General features: G+C 34.6%; 1 protein-coding gene across 25 annotated transcripts in view; it reads left to right on the forward strand.

The window, feature by feature from the left end:
- LOC117418354 (calcium-activated potassium channel subunit alpha-1a-like) overlaps window positions 1–23,423 on the forward strand; it is a 143,856-nt gene that overhangs the window by 5,008 nt on the left and 115,425 nt on the right. For all 25 annotated transcript variants that reach the window (XM_058985040.1, XM_058985039.1, XM_058985046.1 and 22 more), the window contains exon 2: window positions 15,995–16,159. In XM_058985040.1, coding sequence (XP_058841023.1) covers window positions 15,995–16,159 — 165 coding nt within the window. The remainder of the gene's footprint in view (window positions 1–15,994; window positions 16,160–23,423) is intronic.

Raw genomic sequence — 23,423 nt, forward strand, 5'->3', positions numbered from 1 at the left:
CCTGGTATCTCTCAATAGATAATCATCTAATCTTTTAAAATATGCCAAGTGTTTTAATAAGCAAGTGGAATGGCACCCTGACATGTTCTCCTTTTTCTAGGAAGGCAGTACAGTTGGAGATGGGGAGTTTGTTGCCGGATAACGACTGCTTTCTCACTAAATATCTTGGTATGCCTGAATAGAAATATGCAAGAGATTTTAATGAACAGTCTGTCCCACAAGTGCTGTGGTACCCCAAATATGATCCACTTACTACCAACGCGGAATGACTGGGTTTGACATTTTCTCGTAATTTTACCCTCAAAAATAAGTTTCTGGCTTAGGACAACCCTACATTGAATATTGCACCAGTCTTGACAGTCGCTACAAAGGAAGAATGTTTCTGGGGGTAAAATAGAGAACAAATGCTCCACCCAGTCATTCTACATTCAGCCATTCACCCTGCTATTTCTACCATGCAATCTGGAGAAGGCAGAAGTAGTTGGGGTGGGTTTAAAGTATTCAGAATGAATCAACATGAGATACAAGTCAAGAAGGAGGGACACAGCCCTACTGCACTGGGAAAGTTAGTTTTGTATTTGTTTTTTTGTAGTAGGTTTTTAGGAAAATCAGAAGCCCTAATTATAACATAAGCTTATTTTTCACCATACCTATTGTGATCCATGAAACAAGCAGTTAAATAACATACTCTTCACCTTCAGTCACCCATGTACTTTTGAAAATATGCATTTTGGATTTGTGCACCTTGATTAACGGTTATTTAGAGCCTCATTTGTAATAGAAAGAGCATTCCTCTATGGTCATTTAAACAAAATTCTTGCTTGAAAAATTACAAAATTGATTCCTGTTGTTGATAGCCAAGGTTAATGATTTTGTTCTCTACTCCTGTCATAACAAATTACTACATAGTCTTTTTAAAGGATAACAGATTGTGTTCAAAATGCATCTTTATTACAAGTAATGCATGTTACACTACACATTGATCTTCAGTTTCTTTGTTAAAATACTGTAAAATGTACCTTGTTTTTAGTATATTAAATATTTTCTTTAAAAATACATACATGAGAGAAATACATTCAGAAGATCTATCAATTGTCACAATCTATCTGAAGAATAACCTTTTGACATCCTAAATTGATTTAATCTAATCACATTATGGCCGTATGGAAAAGAAAGTCATCATTTGCTAGATGTTTTAGTATGCTGGAAATTACAGCAGTTTAGATAGTTCATGATTGCTTGTGAATTGAGCTCTAGCAGATGAATAATTCATTTGAAAGGGGATGATACATTGCAACTCCTGTTTTAAGACTTTTTAACCTTGTACAGGGAATCGTTTTTCATTTCAAACTACCAGCGTGGAACACCTAATAAGATTTGAAGATGTATGCAAGCAAGATTAAACCGTGCTAAGTGATTTAAGGGGTTTAGGGCATGCATTGAGGTGGTATCTGTGATTTGTGGTTGATATATGCACCATTCTTCGTGGTAATCTAGAATTTGTACTGTATGAAAGTGAACATGATGATTTGACAACAATATAAATATATTTAACACAGTACAGGTCTACATAAATAAAAAGAGAACAAAACTTACAGTAATACCTACATCCTGCAATGCCACTGCTGTCTTTATCTGCCTGCCCAGTCTCTAATCCAAGTTGTTCTTTTCTTGCTTCATTGCCTTATTTTAAAAAACACAATTTGCATTTAATTTTTCCCTCGAATGAGCCTGCAAGAAATATTTTGTCTGGGTTCTAAACTGCAACCTTAGTAAATCTTAATTAAAATGTAAAATCTAGTTTGTTTAAAATCTTATGATAAGTCCACAGAATGAAGTATGACCTACTGACACTTGATGGAGATCAACATACTCCCACACAGTAGCAGTAATTGTACAGGGATAATACATTTAATTGTTCTGTTGTTCAGAAATCCAACTCAAAATAGTTGACTTTATTACATTACAATTTACTGGAAGTATCAGACATATTTGAGCCTTTATGATGTGACAACATCACTGTGCTGCAAATGTGTTCTTTTAAGGGCATTTGTAGGTTAGGGAATCCCATGTGCACATTTGCTACATTGCCAGCTTCCAGGAAGATGAGATAGACAAGTGTGCTAGCGCAGAAATTAGTCATGTATTATACACAAATAGATGTAGTTTCATAAAAATGACTATTGGCTAAACAAATAAATATTTAGGGCTATATCAATCATTTCTTTAAACGGTATTTTGTTTTGTAAAATCTGTACCGGTAATACCCTGGACCAAAAATTAGGTGGTGTTTTTTTTTTTTTTTTTTTTTTAATCCGATTCTCACTAACAATTATATAACACTGCTCTATAACTTGTATATAAACCATAAATTAACACACATGCATAACCAGCAGTCCAGATAAGCTGCGTACCTGTGGTTTTTATGCATTAAATAATCCAAAATGCAGACTACATTTATATTTAATGCGTAAAAATATGCATAGCAATTGTGCTGCACAGCTTGTCTGCCTACCCTCCCATCTCCCTTAAAACTTCCACTAACAACTACATCTCCCAGAACGCAATGTCTTCAGTTACTAGGAAACTGTACACAAGAAAAACCAAACCAACAAACATTGTCCAAATCTCTGGCTAGCCCTGTTGACTTAGCAGTAAGAATAAGAAAAATACAAAGCTACACAGGTTGAAGCGTAAACACCCCAATCCAGCTACAAATCCAATGGCAACCGCTAAAGAAAGGTGCCTGTAATATTTCCTTATTTTATTTATCTGTATGTCTTTTATATTGAAGTTTTAACATGTTCACTGCGTTTTAAGAATGTCATGTTAACATATAAGTAACATCATTAATTTGCAGTCAGTGCGACACCTCATAAAATGCGCTGAGCCGATAAAGAACCTTGTAGAACACATACATGGTTGTACAAAAGTTCAAAGTAACGTTGCAGTTAAAATGGAAGGCTCTTTTTTAAGGCCTATCCCATTACCATTAAATATTTTACAGTATTTATTGAGATTACTCATGACAAGGTAATATTGCATTTTGCCCCCTGAAAAATATAATTTACTCTCTGTGTTAAAATTAGAGGGTAAGTTACTCCCAGACCCAACACCTTATGTGGAGCGCTGCTCATAACCCTTCTTCAGCTTTCTGTTTTTTTTAATGTTACTGTAAAACAGGACCTCTCGTAATGACTCCATGCATGAACATATTAGCTTTCTTTCTCCTGCCACTTTATAACAATATATGTTATTTGTTATCTGTTTTTTAAAGACTTCATTTAATCATATTTCTTAACCTGTATTTACACCTTTTTAAAGTAAGCCTGACGAAGGAAGCTTTGCTGTAATGCATTTTTTAATGCTAAAGTTGATTAAAAATATGCTAAAGAAAGTGCATACTGTAATCTTTTCATGAAAGAATGTGAATAATATTTGTAGTCTATACACGTCTCAAACAAGTGAGCAATCAAGAACATGCAGAACACCTTCCCAGTATCTATAAAAGACCTTCAGGCTGATCTTGAACCATATCTCCCTATATCTCTTAAGCTAAGAAGCTAAGTAAGGCTCTAGCTGAAAATAATAATATACACCCGTAAAGGTGAAATACCATCATTTCTAGGTGTAGCACAGCTATAGTACACTACACAGAAATAGGTAATACGCCACAACTGGGTTTTTGTTTGTTTGTTTTTGACAACAGCAATTATAACATGGCTTCATGGTGATTCAATAATGATCATTACTCTAGGGATTAATGACCGGATGGGAGGGTTGGTGATCTGAAGGCCAAGCTGTTAGAGTAGATTGATTTTTGTAGATATATAAAGTCAGGTGTTAAAATAGTTTACTTATTTATTTTTTATGTAGAAGGAAATTTAAAACTGTTTATTTGTGTGTTGTTTTTTTATTTATATTTTTATAATTATGTAAAAAAAATGCAGTTCAGTTCTATAAATATCCCAATGTGAATATTCATTATATATATATATATATATATATATATATATATATATATATATATATATATATATATATATATATATGTATATATATATATATATATATATATATATATATAGTATATAGTATATATAATTTAATATCATGATCTCATGGCATGCCTCTAACTAACCCTAAAGCTTAGCTTATACTTGACAAAACTTTCAATTTAATGTCCTTGCATACAAAGATTTCACTTCAGGCACTGTGACCTTTAATACTTAAAAATGAATACTTATATTATAACAACACTTATAAATACTTATACTTTTATTTGGTTGTATTTTGCATAGGGCAGCAGTGTGGAGTAGTGGTTAGGGTTCTGGACTCTTGACCGGAGGGTTGTGGGTTCAATCCCCAATCCCCAAGGGTACACTGCTGTTGTACCCTTGAGCAAGGTATTTTACCTAGATTGCTCCAGTAAAAACCCAGCTGTATAAATGGGTAATTGTATGTAAAATAATGTGCTATCTGTATAATGTGAAATAATGTATACTGTGATATCTTGTAACAATTGTAAGTTGCCCTGGATAAGGGCGTCTGCTAAGAAATAAATAATAATAATAATAACAGAAATGTTACATATAATCTAAAACCACAATCAATTGCATTTAAGAATGTACCAGCTTGGATACACTGCTTATTATTTATAATGCATAACACTGTACACTTTGTTCTAAACTTTTTTCATAATTATTTCTAATTCTTTCGTAACACAAATTTGTATTGTCCATGGAAATGCCTGCAATAAACACATTCTACTTTTGAACTGCTGAATGAATTAATGGTGCCCAGTAATTTTACTTCCACTAAGTACTGCTGTTTAGAATGCTACACAAATACTAAAAGTTCATCAATCCACAAATATATGGTTTCAGCTTTATTATTTATTTCTCGGTGTGCATCTTCGGAGAATCATAATTAGGGTTTAAAATGTATTCCCAGTTCATTTTATATTTAATGTTTGAAGAAAACTTGTCAAGCAAATAAGATAACCACATGCTCTTTTCTTTTTCTTCCTTTTCTTTTTCTTCCTCATGGCAAATTTAGAAACAAAAGGTGAGTATTAGATCTTGTTGGATTTTTGGCTGTAGTGGGCTGCATGTTGTCTACAGTAACTAACCTGTGTATCGTGGTTTTGTAAATAAAATGGTCATCTGACTAGGGAGGATATTGTTAGTTAATGTGGCCACTATGTTGGATATTTATTCAAAATAGCAATTTCCTTTTGAAAAGTTTTAACATTTAAAACTTTTCAAAGTTTGTAACTTTCATGAAAAACCTATTTAATAAATACATATATTTGGACCAGCCCCTACTATTTAAGCCAAAATGAACCAACCCTCCATTTCATAAGTCGGTGATCTGTTGAATTTTTAATTTGGCCTCAAGTTTCCAGTTTGGTTGGTAATGTGACATTTGTGAATGTTTTATTTTGCCTGGCATCAATATGTTTTTAATTGATATACAATTAGCTGTTAATTGAATTTCACATAGTTGTCAATAATGTACAGTGCTCCCTCGCTATAATGCGGGTCTTGGGGGACACACAATATGAGCGTTATAACTAAGGCCCTGTAAAAAAGTCTTTAAAATTCACGGCAGTCACAGGTAAAGAATTGTATTTCACAGAATGTGCACCAAACTGTTTTATAAATTATGTGTACAGATTATTATTATTTTTTAAAATATCAAATATAGAGATAAATGCACTGACATAATCAAAATCAATGTCAAAGTTATTCAAGCACTTTACAATAGCTTGTGAAACGGTGTTGTAATTAACAGCCTGTAGGTAAAGTGTATCTGCAAGGACAGCTTTCAGTTCTAGTACGTCAGGTACATGTTCACCATTTAGGTCTTGCAAAATAAATACAATGTGTAACCCATACTGATCTTGGGCATCAGTCGACTCGTCAGTGACCACTGACAAGCAACCAGACTGTTTTATCAATTCCATAATCTCCTGCTTGTGATATTCGGCAACTTTAGGTAAGTATTCATGTCTCAGCTGGGTTGATGAAGGAATCACTCCACCATTTGCTACACTCAGTCTGAAGAATTTACGTAACTTTTGGTTGTCCAATTTTTCAAGAGGGATATTTGCACAAACAAACGCCTCTGTCAAGGTAAAATTCGGTTTTCAGTCACCGTTTTTTTTGTTTCTTTGCAAGTAAAGCAGTCGCAGTACTGCTCTCAATTTCCACCTTTCTCTTTCAGTGAATACTTGAAAATGCCTGTCAACAGCCGATTCTTGGTAGTGATCTACATTAACGTTGCAGGATGTACAGAAGAGCTTACCTCCATTGCTGTGTAAAATTCCTGCTGGATACTGCTTTACGTGATCTGCTGCAGACACATTTTTAGCCTTTTTAGAGACATCCATTTTCTTGTTTAAGTGTGTAGTATTTTAATTTCCTGCCTAGATTGCATATAGTCACATGACAGCACTATGTGCATGGCAAGTAGTACACGCAGCACTCAGCACACAGCAGAGCTACAGTTTCATTAATGTGATTTTTTTTTTTTTTTTGGTATGAAATACAAATAATAATTATGACATTTGTTCTTAAGAATATTGTAAAAATTGCGGTATTGTACTAATTTCATGATTTCCGTGCAGCCCGTGAAATCGCGATTTACACAGGGCCTTCGTTATAACCGAAGAGCGTTATAAACGGGGGAGGGGGTGGGTGGTGCTGTGGGACACAACACACACCTGACTAAAATACAAAATAAAATAACTCCCTCTCTATAATGCACATATAGTGAAGCAAAAATTTAACTTTCCATGAATTAACCATGCATAAAGCACCATGTAATCAACGCTATATTTTTTTTATAAAAAAAAATAAGATTACATTCCCACTCGTGGATCATTTTAATTAGCAGTTTTTAAACTATAAAGCTTGGCTAAACGGCGGTCGGGAGTTCAGTTCGAAGTGACAGACAAGCAAACCAAGTGCAAGAAGGACAGCGGGTCGGGCGAGGGGGAAGAGGGAATGGGCACACCCCAGGTTCGGCTGCTAGAGTGGGGCTGAAGAGTCTCGTCTCCTGGTGAAAGCTGCAGCTCCTCTTGCAGCAAAAAAGCGCAGCTTTTCTTCAGTTCAGGTACTGTATCAAAAGGGAGAGACAGAAATGGAAGTTAGACTGAAGTTGTTTACAGTTTGAATAACACCGGTACTGTATTTACTGTAGAAATATTGCATGAATCATTAGTATAGGGAATTGAGGGACATGCTGTAGGAGCGTTATATCCAAGGCGCGTTATAACCAAGAGCCTTATAGCGAGGGAGCAGTGTATATGTAATTACAAAACCAAGTGTGGTTATTCATACATATTAAATATTTTCTATATGAACACTGGTGTGTTAGTAACTAGAATTAACACATTAGACACCTATTAACAATCAATATATTGTTTATTAAAGTGCATTTGGTCTTTTATTGACCATCATTTAGTTTTGTAACCAACAGATGACACTTGTTGTGCGTGTGTGTGTGTGTGTATGTGTGTGTATATATATATATATATATATATATATATATATATATATATATATATATATATATATATATATATATATATATATGTGTATATTAGTGTATATATGTGTATAATAACGCTGTTATTGCAGCGAAAGGTGGCTCTACCAAATATTAATGTGTGGGGGTTGAATACTTATGCAAGCAAGATATTTCAGTTTTTTATTTTTCTTTAAAATATTTCCCAACATAAAACCAATGTCACCTTACAATAATTGATTTTGAGTTTCAATGTTTTAAAATAAAATATCAAACAGAATGAAATTTCAGTGCACCATTTGTAATTCAGTAATATGAGAGAATTGGTCAGGGGTCTGAATACTTTTGCAAGGCACTATATATATATATATATATATATATATATATATATATATATATATATATATATATATATATATAATTTGCACAAAAAAAATTGACTGCTTAACATGTAATTAATATTAATTACATTCTTATTGAGGCTACGCAAAATGAAGTGTTACATGTGGGCTACCTTATCAGTTTAAAACTTTGACACATAACAATTCATCATTCATTGGCTAAGAATGGAACATGCCCATAAAAAAGGATGCTGATGTAATTTTCAGTATGTAGAACTTTATATTGCTGGTTTTGCAGTAAATCTATAATTTCTGAACGCCTAAAATGACAAAGCTGCCATTAAATTGACTGAACGATTAATATAAATATTTTAAGATTTTTATTTCTAGTTTGTTGTATACATTCCCCTCCCCTACATATCTCAGAATGGGGTCTATTTTATTAATCTAAATGAAGGCTGTAGATGTCCATTTAATTGAAAGGTTTACTTTAAACCAGACAGCTTTGTGTACCTCCTTTCTCTCCAGAAGCAAACATTTTATACAGTACATACACTCAGGTCTACCAAAAAAAAAAAAAAAAAAAGATACTGGCAAAATCCAAAACTTGAAACTTGTACAGTACCAACCACCCGATTTTAATGGGTCTTTAGTTCTAACAGTATGTATGGATTTCCTTTTATATTTTAGCAAGTGATAACTGTATAGATCAAAGTATTTTGTTTGGAAGTTTCTTCTCTCGTATATACGTCATATTTCGTCTCCCTCTCTACACATCATCAGTGCGACGAAGCCACTCAACAGCTTCTTCATTGACACTGGCCAAGTCCTCTTGGATTTGTGGGTGTGCTGCACATTCTAGGAGGTGGTCAGCTGTCTGCAGTGCATCACCACAGTTACACATTGGGCTGTCCTTCAAACCCATCTTATAGAGTGTGGGATTGAAGCATCCAGCTCCAGATCGAATCCTATTTAGTTCAGTCCATGGGTTTCGGGGAAGCTTGTACCCAGGTGGATAAGATGTTGGGCTACATGCAAGTTTGAAAAGGATCTTCGGTTGCAAAGTGGAGCAATGGACCAATTAACTGCCATGGGGAATTAATGTTTTTTTTTTTTTTTATTCCCAATAGGGATGTATTCATTATTTGTATCAGTAATTTATTATTTAATCATTTTAGATTTTTGTAAAAAAACAATTCTTCTAAATTGAACTTCTTAAAAGTTTGATAGTCAGTAGATGGAAAGCTAATGAAGAATGCCATAAGGATTTATGAGCTGCAGGGCATTCTAATCGATAATACTGGTGTCCAAGGATGGTCAATATCTATCCTCTTTGGGAAGGCAGAATCTCAGTAGTGAAGATAAAGGCAGTAAACTAATACAGAAACAGATAATTTGTTTGTGTCTTCTTTGCATGTATTGATGTAGTACAACAATTCAGGAACTTTGAAAAACGATACCTATATATTTACAAGGAATGTTAAGCAGATTTCTTTGTAAGGATACTAGGTTCGACCCTTCCTTGACATGATCTCGACCAAGAACCAAAAATAAATATTTCATGGGTAGGAAGGTAACACCATAAAACAATGCTTTTAAAATATATAAACATCAAAGTACAATTTTATTATATCTTTTTAAAATATGGATTTACAGGATAAAACTTATTCCAGATGAATGCATGTACCGTTGTGGTTTTTTAGTTTTAGAGCAGGATAGGCATTGTTGTGAATAAAGTGACTTAATTTTTGTGCAAGAATATTTTTTGCTAATTATCTGTCGGGACTGAAGGAAACTTGCTTACTGACACTTGTACTGTATGTGAGATGCCAGTGAACCCAGGGAGGCGAATACAGCGTAAGAGATTTATAAGAACCCCCAGGAGGCTGCTGCTGTGAGCAAACCTTTTTAGTGCTCTTGACTTTACAGATCATTTTGGGCTTTTTTGCAGCCTTTTTAATGTTAAACTCTGTGGTAGCCAACCTTTAGAGTGAAAGGTGCCAATTAAGCTACTAGTGGCAGAGGCTGGGGTGCCATCCATCATTAGAGACCTTTATGTCTGTTTAATTATTTGTTGTAAAAAAGCAGTCCTTTTAAAAGCATGGCTCTTGAGTTACTCCAGGATTTTTATGGACAGCTGTCTCTAACTGGCTGTTAGCTTGCATGAAGAAGGCCGTGTTTTGTCCATGCAGCTGTACTTCCTTAGTCCAGAGAAATTATGTCACCCTGTGACCTGGAGACATCAGTTTACAGAGTTGAAAGGTTGCTGTATTGCATGATTTATCTGTGATTTATAACCGTCAACAAGACCAAATCCAGTTTGACTCAGATAGGGTTCAAACGTGTACATTGCTTCAGTTTAGTTTACTACTAATTTAATGTTAAGCTATTCACTAAACTCGGAGATATCAGCTACTAAACGTATTTAGTGCTTTAGTCACTATGCATCATTGCATGCTTAATGTGTTTGCGACCATGAAGTTGACCTCTGACCTCTGACCTCTGACATGGTATTTTAAGTTACTGCTATATCTAGCGACCAGTACATTTTCCGTTATTGTATAGTTTAATTAACAGCAGCAGTTTATCAAACAGCAGCAATAGGAAATCACTCAAATATGTTATACATGTAATATGTCACTTTCCAACTATCTGAGACATAATGTTTTTCATGCATTTGTATTTTTGGCCTAAAATCTCGGCCATAATCTCTTGTCAGTAGCACTTCACTACTAGCATAGATTTAGTTGTTTTCATATCTTTGATAATTACTTTTTATTCGAAGAACAGTGTTTGAGGTTTTAGTGATGCACATGATTTTGATTTTTTTCTTTTAAGTCCTTTGTAAAGATTACCTGTCTTTAGGTGGTTTTATTGTTTTCACAACTCTAAGTGTGATGGTACGTCTGGTGTATAATCAAGACACGACCAATTCACTTTTTTCCTGGTTTAACTTTTGATATGTCATGGTTAACTTTCTCATCTTACTGATCGTTTTAATTTTGAATTTACAGCTGTGGCAGGGGATATATGTTTATGTTCAGGTGGGGGAGAGCACCAATCTTGAAACATATTAATATTTTTTTTTAATTGGCTGCAGCACTGAAGAAAGACATAGATCATGTCAAAACCGCCAATAACAATGAAGGTGTTTTAGATTATTTAATAAAATCAAGGTGTTTGAATTCCAAACTAATTTAATTTTGAGTTAACAAGGTACATTTTAACTCGTATCATGAGATAACAAAAACGGTTAACTAATTTTATACAATACGTGGCAGCGATGCCTCAACGTCTAGATCTAAAGCCCCTTTCTGAAGACTATTTGATTCCATGTTTATTTAGATGTTTACAGAACTTGATTATGAGTTGGAATATGTACTTTTACAAAAAAGAAACATTGAATTTGTTCAGAAATTATAGTTTATAAGAGAAAAAGGCTAATAATACTTATTCATACAACCTACTGTATATAAATAATGCAGTATGGATCGGCACTTGTTGAAAATGGGATTGTGAATCAGTGTGCTGATTGCGCTTTGTTTAAGTAGTGTTTATGGGGTTTAAGAGTTTGCACAAAATCAAGGTATTTACATGACAAATTGGACTTATTGGCAGGGTGCTTAAAACATTTTGCATGTCTGCTTAGTGACATTGTCGATGTCATCTATTCTGTTCACTATGCACAAATCGTCTAATCCTCTTTGGACTAGCAGCACTGAAAATAGTTCTGCATATAAAGACTCTGAAGCTAATGTGATTTTTGTAGATAACCTTACTGTGACATTGACCACATGTTGTTCTTTTTGAGGCTTTTATATCTAAAAGATACAGTAGTCACTAGCTATACAATGTATCTTTTAAATGTCAATGTTTACAGTTCACATTTCTTTAGGTGTACAGTATATGTCAGCTTTAAAATCACAAGATAGTGGCATAAATGGCTGAATTTGTGGAAAAAATGTATATTCTGCAATATGTGTGTGAATAACTTGCTGTGACCCGGATGGCTTGTAGTGACGCCAGGAAGTAGACACACGTGGACTGGGGTATGGAAGTGCTGATGCGCATGTTTAATAATAAATAAACAAAGAAATGGTTTGAACAAAACACTGGTACAAAACAAACGGCACAGTGGCCAAAACAGACAACACAGACACGGGACAAACAAGTAGTGTGCTGGTGTAAAACCAGCATGGGTAGCAATTGTTTTGTTTCTCCCGACTCGCGTCTCTCGTTCCGCCTCTGAACACACTAACCCTGTTCAGCCAAAGCTGCTTGTTTTTATATTGTGGCCGAGGGATTAACTGGCTATCAATTACCTAGTTTATCCCTCGACCACTTCGGCACGGGTTTTCTCATAGTCGTGTCAACAGCCAGTTTGTCAGCAATCACTCGCTGTTGACCACGCATTCTCACGATTTGAACCCCATCCAGGCTGTAAAACAATAATAACATTAAAGAGTGTTTTTAACACACCAAATCATACATTCAAATAATAATACAAAATACACACAGGGGCGGGGTGTACCCCGTCACACTTACCCTTATAGTTTTTAGGTATTAATGTATGGTTTTAAAAATGCTGAAGAAAATTGCCAAAGAAAGAAGTCTTTCCTTTATCAGTAAAGGAATACTTTAGTTTTAAGTGTTTAGCCTTTGAATATTTAACCCTAGGAGTAGGTTTTGTAATTGATCAACAAACTATTTGGTATTGCCTTCTTCAAAGCTGCGAGTTTTAATTGTTACATAATTGTAGTCTTTCACTGTGAGGGAAAGGGGTTGATACATCAAAATTTAGCATTAAAAATGTAATTGCTTTTTATTTTTTGCATCGCTACAAAATTCTTACAAGTCTCCAAGGAAGATGAACAAAAAAAAAAACAGTTGGAATTTGAGAGGAAAAGCCTGACCTGATGGGACTATTGTCTAAAAATATTTTTAAAACACCTAAAAGATTTCATACTTGTACTGTTTTGTAGATGACATGAACAGATTCCATGAAAAAAAAAATCTGTGCCAGAAAACTAAGTGCCAAAAAAAAAAGTTAAATATAAACACAATTTCTGGAAATGAAAATAGGCCTACATTTTAAACAGCTACAAATGCTGCTCACAATTAAAATTGCAACATTGTAAATTTACATAGTAAAGTTAAAAGGAGGATGATGACGATTACATAATTGTATAATTGTCAGGAAGAAACATTATTTCTTACAATTTTTTTATATGTTTAAATAAAATGACAACATACTATTTCAATGTTTCATGCTGCCAAAGGGTGCAAGCTGCTGTTGAAACTGGCAATAACGCTTACAAAGCTGCTGCTCACTGAGAAATAGCAAATGCGCCATGCAAGTAAATTTCTGCCAGAGGGCTGCCCCGTTATGTCACCAAACGTATGATTTACAAAGAGCTGGGGATTGCTGTTATGATATTTACTTAAGTACAGCACTGCATTATTGACACTTTGGTCACAGTACAAGCAAGTAGGTTAGAGTAGACTTTGACTGTAGAATCCCCTTGTGTGCCAGAAGTTGTAGGCTGACAGAGGGCCCAATTCAATTCAAATTCAATTTAGTTATAGCTAGTAATAAGCATTTTTAGGGAAATGTAAATTCACACATTAAACATAGAGAATGTGGAGATTTTTACAATGACTTTTGGGACCTGAATGTCTTTTTATTTAAATTATAATTCAATCATCAAATCATCATACTATATGTTTTATAGGTATATAGCTAGGCCAAATCAAATAATTGTTTTTGAGAAATTGACAACTTTAAAAACCTAAAAAGCAAAAAGGGAAACTTTTAAAAAACAAAACAATTAAAAAACAAACAAACAAATAAGTTTACAGAATTGAAAGTTAATGCTTTTGCCTTACACACGTCTGTTGAATGCTAGTGTTGAAGTATAAATCCAAAACATGTCCATGAAAATAGTGATGAAGTATCTCATGGTATGCTTTTGAAGGGATATTTGATATCCACTCAGGCGTGGTAGAGGTTTATACTACTAACTATATTGCATGGAGCTTAAATGTCATTGAACCATGGTGATAATTGCATTAACACATTACAAAGAATAATTGAAATTAGAGTATGTGATGTTTTGGTTAGTCGTTGCAGTTGTTTTGGATGAGGCAAATTATATATTAAATAAATTATATACAAAATGTTTACTGCATTTGTTTCTGTCAGCAAGGATATTATGGGGGCATCTGTTCATTTCCTTATTCCTGGTCAATTATGCTACATGGGTGGAACAATGGTACACTAAAATATACACATCCTAGAAAGTGAAAGAAAAGTATGGCTGTTCCTCAACACAAATGCCGACCATGGTTTCATTTGCATATGCATGAGCTGTGGACCACTGATTGGTTTTACTAATGAAAGCTGCATCTTTAGAACTGCTTGCTTTAATTTTGATTTGCAGTGACACCTGTGAATGTATTTAAATGGATTTCATAGTGGATTTGGAAATAGTAAAGCCTAAATCTTGGGAACCACGCCACTCATCACTGTGATCTCTAAACTTTGGTTGGCTGGCCCTCACTTCAAACACGTCGGCTATGTCATTGGTACAGACTCATTTATAAAACCCTAATCTGGAAATCACCCCTCTATTTAAACAAATTGTTGACTATATCGGTCTCCTCTTACAACCTTCGATTCAGCAATTTGATTAGTTTAATTGTCCCTCGTGTTTTTACTGCAGTTGGGCATAACTCATTGCAATATGCAGCTGCTCACGATTGGAATGAGTTACAATCAAGGCTTAAACTCCCTGGTTTTATCTCAGAGGGTGCTTTCTTTTCTAGACTTGAAGCTCTTGTCCCTGTTTCATGTGCCTGTCAGAGCAGACACTGATTTTATTAGGTTTTTATTTTTTATTTTTATTTTATTTTTTATTTCGTATTGCTGTAATGTCTATCTGTCTATGTATTGATGTCTGTTGTATTTTATGTTGCCATCTTGCCCCCTGTTCCGTGTAATTTTGGATGTAGGTCATGATCTTTCTTTTTGCTGTTTCTGACACTTGTAACATGGTGTTCATGTCCTCTGGGGGAGGAAGTGCAGATTTATTTATTTTTTTTTGTTGATGAGGGTCACATTTATTTAAGTACTGACGTAAGTTCAGTCAGTAGTTCCAGAACTGTCTGACACTCCCCTCAGAGATTTATTTTCAAACATGTTCTAGCACAAGCTACATTTTCACATGCCAGATCCTTCAAGCCTGTATGTGAATTATGTAACTCCCAAAAGCCTGACTGTGACTTGTAGCAGGGACAGGGGTAACATGAAGGAACCTTTGAAGATTTGAAGAGCTATACTACAGTATATGTAGTGCTTCAAGTTTGCACAGCAAGCCACATAGCTTGCATATTAGTATTAAGTACTTGTTATTTGTATGTCTGCAGGATAAGAATGATAAGGTATTTTAAGGCTCAGTAACTCATTTAGTACCAAGTATTGCGGGTGTGTCTGTGCCTGAAATCATTCTTTAAAAATGATTGACATGTATGGAAATTGGCCTGATAAAGTAAAAATGAAGACTGATTTAAGAACAACTCCAGCCTCCTAAAGGGTGGTGTGAGTGGTGGACAGTTGCTATGTGAGCATGAAAACGAGAAGTCCTACATTTTCTCATGAAATTGAAAAGCAGTCTGATAAATGGTTTTCTAAAAGGGTATGCCAGTGCAAATCCAGTATTCATTTCCTAGTGAGTTATATCATTTTTATATCTTATTTTGATTTTGTTAGGCCAGCATTTGTACATAGCTTTTTTTTATTTTGTTTTTTGGAGCATGAATTTTACAGTAAAGGTGAAGGACAATGTGGGCTAATGTTACCCTTCACCACAGGATTCATTGGCGTGACTATTGCTGCCTTACTCCTCTTTAATCAGCTATGGCTGTCTTGTGTACCACCCTGATTGGCTGAACATACTTGACAACACCAAGCCCAATAAGGCCAATGTTGAAAGGCCAATGAATGAACCACCTCTGTGCCAGTTTGCCCTGCTTTTATTTTTATTTTTTTCTTTCTTTCTTTCTTTTCATTTATTTAGTACTTTTTTCTCTGTCATACTCATTGTGATCTTGTCTATTTGCAGGACGCGCAGAAGATTAACAGTGGCGCTGGTAATCAGGCTGATGGGTCTCCTAAAAATGCAGATGAAAAGGAGGAGAGCCCAGCAAGTGAAGTGGGCTGGATGACGTCAGTTAAAGACTGGGCTGGGGTCATGATATCTGCACAAACCTTGACAGGCAGAGTTCTTGTGAGTACTTGACAGTGTGCTTTTTTTGTTCCTCTGCAGCATATTTCAAATATCTAGTGTCACCAAATTAGTTTTAGCATCATTATAGCAATTATAATTATTATTATTATTATTTATTTCTTAGCAGACGCCCTTATCCAGGGCGACTTACAATATACCACATTATTTTTACATACAATTACACTATTATTATTATTATTTTTTTTACATACAATGACCCATTTATACAGTTGGGTTTTTACTGGAGCAATCTAGATAAAGTACCTTGCTCAAGGGTACAGCAGCAGTGTCCCCCACTGGGGATTGAACCCACAACCCTCCGGTCAAGAGTCCAGAGCCTTAACCACTACTCCACACTGCTGCCCTATAACAGGTATAGTACAGTTAGAGCACCAGCTGTTTCCAAAAATGAATGTTTGGGTTATCTAGTAATGCAATGACAGTCAACTTTAAATATGTGGAATGAAAAACAAACATAAGTTCTTCTGATAATATAGGTTTAGTGTACTACTTTTTAAATGTGGACAGTTATGTTTCTTTCATTCTGTACACATGTGTAACCCTTGTATATAAGGCAGATACTTGATTGAATGTAAGAAAGACTAACATTTTGGTTATGCTTCTGGAATGTCTAATTAACTTTGAGATGGATGCATTAAAAACAAAATGCACCAATTTATGACATACTGTATTGCCCTGAGTTGAATACACTTGTTAAAACTGTAGAAACATTTTTTAACAAAACAAGTACAGTATATTTTATAGTTTTATAAAGATTATTTTAAAATTGGTTGTGGAAACAGAAATCAACTACATCTGGTCTAGTATTTAAATTACTTTCAATATTTGATCTTTCACATCAGCTGCTTAATTCCACTGAGCATTAACTGGGGGAAAGCAGTGATTGATTTTAGTTTAGCAAAATCACCTGGAAGCTGTTATATAACTGCTGTTTATTTATTTATGAAGCAGAGTAAAAAAAAAAAAAGCACTGTAGGGGGATTAGGTTTCAATTCAATATTTGTTACAACAACCTATACCTTACTGTTTTGTGTAAACATTGAGTTAGAGATTATTAAGGTGTAGTGTTTTACTTCTATATTAAACCAAGTGTTTATTCAATTCACAAATATCAAGGAATAGACAAGATATGCTACAGTACCCTATCAAGCCTTTTTGTCAGTATTTTAACTTGGAATAAAGTATGAAAACACGACAATCTTTGGGGACTTTCTGGGATTTAAATTAAAACTTGCTTGAGTTGCCCACGTTTGCCAAGCTGTATTTTCTTTTGGCAAAACAGGGCTAGCTATGTAAGGCAGTCACTCATGGTCAGATTCCAGGCAACACATGTTTTTGCAGATAATGAAAAGTGGCATCAAAAGCAAAGCAATTTAAAGGGACATTATAGCTTTAAATTGTTTGTGGGTTTGTAATTGGAGTACTTAACCCTGTAATGGTCATTGATGTACAGTATGCTGTATGTTACAGTATGTGCTAGGGCATTACAGGGTTAAGCCTTTACAGACAGAAAAGACATACAGGACAGGCAGAACTTTGACACATATTGCCAGCTGAAACATGGATCTCAAAAGAATCAGCACCAAAAATCTACAGCACGTTGGATAATAGTTACACATTTGTGCTTTTTTAATATAACCTTATTGCATGTCTTTATCTGAATAAACTTTAAAGCCGTATTTTTGTGTTATATGTTGGGTATTGGTGCATGGAGTGCGACTTATCAAAGGTGATTTTAAAATATATAGTTGTATTTAGGCACGGGGATTGCACCATCACGTCATGTGCAGATAAAGTGTGTATTAGTATGTGGACACAGGGATTGCACAAATTAGTTCACGTGTTGGGATTTAAGTGAATGATTAATTAGTAATTGAATCCCGGCACAGCTGTGATAGATAGATGGATAGATAGAAAGATAGATAGATAGATGCACAAATCACTCACTCTGGGTTGGGTGTTCAGGGTGAAAGATCGAGAGAGAGAGGAGAGTAAAGTAAGATCTGTAAACTAAAATAACAATTGCTACTCGTGCTGACATAGCCTTGCACGATACTTGTTTGTTTAGTGTTCGTCCACTGTTTGTTTGTTTGTTTGTGTGTTTGTTTGTTTGTTTATTTGTTTGTCTATTTGTTTTGGTCAATGTGCTGTTTTGTTTGTTCAGTGTTTTGTTTTCTGTTTAAACCTTTTATTTTCAATAAACAGGCGCAACAGCGCAATTCACTCACCACTCTGTGTTTCTTCCTGGCCTGACGTCACCACACACACCAGCCTGTCGCAGGCTCTTAGACAGCAATCCTCTGTAAATCTTACCGTTACACTTTTGAAACAACAGTCAGGAATAATCTGTATTAATTGTGAAACAGTAAATGTCGATCATTAAGTATGTCTCGGTTATTCATTTTACCAGAAGCTTAGAAATAAAGAGATTTTGTTGTTTATATAGGGTCATTATGCAGTGGTTTTTAAATATGTGTTGTCTATCTAGTTTTGTGTTAGGAACTAGGAAGTTTATTTTGATCCCTCTTGGTTTGATACACAGATTGTATTGCTAGAGTAGCGCACTACAGCACAGTAATTTCTCTGCTAAAATGTTTCTGCCTGTAGTGGTTGAAAGAGAGCATGCTTTCTATCACCTTCACATACTGCCTGAAACCACTACTATCCTGTCATAACAATGTAGGAGTCGATTGCATTCTTATTTTGTACAAGATCCCTGTGGAAATACAAATAAGACAGACCCTGGACCTCATGGAGGTACTGCTATACTATTATTATTATTTTTTTATTTACTAGAGACTGTTAGGGGGGAGATAAATCCCTATGCATCTTTCATGGAGGCAATAGATTGCATGCTGTGAATTAGTATATTATACAGTTAAAGTTGTTTCTGAAGGTTTTTATGTAGTAATTGTGTTTCTGTAAAGGCGATTCTCTCTCTATTAGGCACCAGCACTGCTGGCTCATAATGTGATTGCATGAGTGGGAGTATGATGCCAAGGATCCAGTAGTGCGGAGAGCATTACCCTACTAAATGTAACTTCAACTTCATTGTAAATTATGATATTGAAAGTCTATACCTTAACAACCAATCTTAATGTGATGAAACTATGCATGGTTGTTTTTATGATACTGACACTTTACATTTCTAGTAGGTATAAGTATTACAGGGTTTGCTTTGTATAGTGGTTTCCATTATATTCGTTACTATAGGCAATTGTCTCAGAACATAAACCACTGGCAGGCTAATACATGATGGTCCAACACCCAGCAGATTTTGTTAGTAAGCAATATGTACACACATAGAGTTCTTTTACTGGTTAAAAGGCAACAGTGCAACTTTGAAGCTAGTAGGTCTTCATATGGAAATGCGAGTAGAGTTTCAGACATTGAGAAAGATACCTTTTGGTATTAAACATTTTTGAGCTGGAAAAATAATGGACTAATGTTTTTCAGTTTAAAAGTATACATAATGGTATTTTTGAAATTTTTGTTTCTATCCTTAATATGACAAAAAATACTGTTGCAAATTAGTTTGGCACAGACACTGGCAAATCCATAAGCATAGTTCCTTGCTGTGATCTGCTCTACTTACTAAGTGGTTAATGTTATTTTGTGTGTTGCGTGGGCTGAGGGACTTCTGCCCTCTATCAGGGTTGTTCTGCAGCTTAACAATAATGGCTGTTGAGTGAGCCTGGCTGGTAACCATAGCAACAGCAGCTTACCTAAGCACAGCAGATGTGTATTCTGTGTCAGCTCGTTTAGATCCTTGGGGGCAAATTAAAACCTATTTTTGTTGCATCCAAAGGGGTTTTGATTATGCATTAGGAAACTTTAAAAATAAATAAAAACACACATGTAACACACATGTAAAATGCACAATGATAGAATAATTTGCTCATTTATTACTTATATCTCTGTAATCAAGCCGCACCTCATTAAAGGGAAGCATAATTGGATAAACAGTGCTGATGTCTTGCATAGGACAATCGGGTCATTTTCTTCTGAGTACATCTTAATACTTTGTGTATTCACTTGGCAGTTTCTTTATTCACTAAACGGCCAACTACTAAAATGTGAGCAGTGGCATGTGAAGTCACTGCCCACCACGTTTCTCTGTGAACGTGCGCTGCCGCACAGCACAAACATGTATGGTGTGAATGTCTTTTCAAGGACAAACAGTTTCTTAGTGCCTCAAGGAAACAATATGCTGAATACAGGGGAGAAAAAAACAGTAGGGGGTGGAGGGGGGACAAGTACATTTCTTAAGGAATACAAATATATGCATTGGGAAGTTTTTATTAGTACATTTTGTTAAGGGTACTCTCTTTTAGCTCGTACTAAACACTGTATATTAAACATGTTTCTATTCCATTTTTTTTTAATCTTCCCAGCAACATGGTAGCAAGATCTGCAGGGCTTTCCATTCCTGTCTAAAATTGCTCCATCTGTTCTCCTGTAAATTTACATTAGGTATCTTGTGAAGATTTTCGAAACAAAACCAGCATTATTTTGCCAAACCTTCTCCTATTTATAATTCTTATATCTCCTACCAAACTCAGACTCAAAAATAGATATTCCGTTTTAAACATTGCCTTTGCCATCCTTCTCAAAATCTGGGTTTTCTTATATTAATCCTGTGTTAGCCTGCTTGAACTTGGAAAAAATACCACTGCAGCAGTTGAGAACATAGTTCTTTACTAACCCTAATATATACTCGAAACTCCCAAATCTAAAACTACTAATTTTGTTTATGGAGTATGTTACCAGATCCCTGCAAAATCCATCCATTGTTAATGACATTTGTATCAGTTAATGCCACGAGACAAAGACATTCATTAACTGCCAGGAATTAATTGCCAATTGTTATTTCAAGGGTATTATCAAACTGCCTTTACCATTTTGAATTTGGATAACAATCCTTACCACTCCTCAGATTAAGTGGCGATGTCTGTACAGCATCCATATGTGTTTATTGGAGTTTGTACCTAAAAAAGCACTTGTTCATCTGTACATTCATTAAGCTATTAAACATCTCATTTAATGTGAATGCATGTGATTAAACCTGGCAATATCATTATTTAGCCAAAGTAATTTAGACTATCAGAATCTGGGAATATATGGAGGCACCTGTTTGTGAATGTAGGCCATGGTGATTTACTTTTCCATTGTATTGATAGTTCTAATTTGGTTTAAAAACATTAAGGGGAATATGGCACTAATATATTTGTTCAAACTTGTTTTGACTCTAGAGCCAGTGGATTTTAACAAGGATGTATGCGGTAAAGGGTTTGGAGGGAGTTAATGTGTCTCTAGCACTCAATAATCATATACAACTTTTATAACCTATGGTTAGGCCCAATACATCAAACTTAATCTAAACAGTTATTCTAGTAGGATTAGAGATTAAGGTATGTATAATTTTTTTTTTTTTTTTTTTTTTTTGAAGAAAAGATTTTAAATGTTTTACTATAACTATAGCTTTAGGGGATATAATTAATTCACCTTGGGCATGAATTATTGAAAGCATGACAGTCTTGCTCAGAGAAGTGTGAAATATTAATAACTTTAAATTGCACATCATAATGGTAAACTTTGTTTTGATAAACTATCAGACTTTATACATATTTCATTTAACTCCAGTTTACATGTGTGTAACTCTTAGCCATGTCTAAAGTTAAGTTTTGTTTTCTACCTTAAAGTTTAACACTGGAGTGTTGATCTTTTCCCATTCACTCTGTGTTAACCACTCCAAAGCATGCCTTTCCCCTCACCAAGTGAGAATCGACTCATCAAATTCAAGAGCTTAAGCTGCAGTGGGCTCCATTCATCAATGTTTGTTTTCTTTCTGATTTTTTTTTCTTCCCAGAAGCAGTTTTCTTTAAACTTTTCATTAAAATTGAAGTGATCTATTAAATATTATTTTAAAAATATAAATAAAAAGTTTGCTAAAATAAGTTTAACAGGTATATTTTTAAGGTATCTGCAACATATTCTAATATTTTACACATAAATAGTGGATATTGGCATTTTGTTTAGAATAGCCTAATCTTAAAAAAAGTGTGTGTGAGATATATATATATATATATATGTATTTGTAAAATGTATGAAATAACCAAATTTAGCAGTTTTTCTTAAACACCAGTCCAATATTCTCCAGTAAAATTTAATTATTAAAAATACACATGGGATCAATAGTTGTTACTGTTTGTAAAATAATAAATATAATACCTCACACACACACACACCACCGCTCTCCTGAACAGAGGGACACACCAACGATAATCATTATCAAGTGCTTAATTGGTATGTCTAAGTAACAATGAAAATAACTTTTACAAATCGAAATTATGCAGCGTCGTGTCTCATAACACCCACAGCCATTGTGATATTTCAGAATAGCACAACACCCTGTCGTACCATCATTCTTAAATATATTTATGTTATGCAGATTTTTCTAGTTCCTTGAAATGCCTATATGAATAGAACTTTTAGTTGACAGAATAGAATTCAATTTGATTTAAATGCTGGGACATTTCTTCATTTTTTAATTACCATGCTATATTTAAGTATGTACATGCTCCTGGCACATAGAGACTAGCTGTGCAGTCAAGTGACCTTACTTCATACTGGAAACAAGGCTCAGTTGGCCTAGGGCAACACTATAGCCAGTGATCGTCCGTATCAACTTTTAGTTCTGTGGGAAGCTTGGCAGTTTGTTGGAAAGAAGAAAAAAAAATAAACTTCTTTAGGGCATCTGCATTTATCTGACATAACATTTCACATGTACAAAATCTGGCATATTAAAATCAATGGGCCAGCCTTCTAAAGATGTGATCTGTAAAACATGTATGCATACACGTGCCATTTTTATAAAAATGGCAACATTTCTAAAACACAGTTTTCATAACACATCAGGGCTTGTTTGTGGGACTTTGCAATTCATTTCATCAGCTGCATTTTCAAATGCAATTACGTATCTTCTGTTATGTTTGTAAATGAATCTGTGTTTTATATATTGTTGATGTACATGTAATTGGTTTTCAGTTCAAGGCTATTCTAAAAATGTTTCATTTACTTAATCAAAGATCGAAACCCAGACATAAGGCAGCTCATTTGCAGCTTTTGATTCACAGTTGAGTTCACATACAGTCACTGTCATAGGTGCAGCTGAAATGTTTAATCGCTGCCAGTGAAATTTATCAAGTGTATTTTTTATTTATATATTATTATTCCTTGTTTG

The sequence above is a fragment of the Acipenser ruthenus genome, chromosome 13 (genome assembly GCF_902713425.1).
Source record: "Acipenser ruthenus chromosome 13, fAciRut3.2 maternal haplotype, whole genome shotgun sequence".
NCBI lineage: Eukaryota > Metazoa > Chordata > Actinopteri > Acipenseriformes > Acipenseridae > Acipenser > Acipenser ruthenus.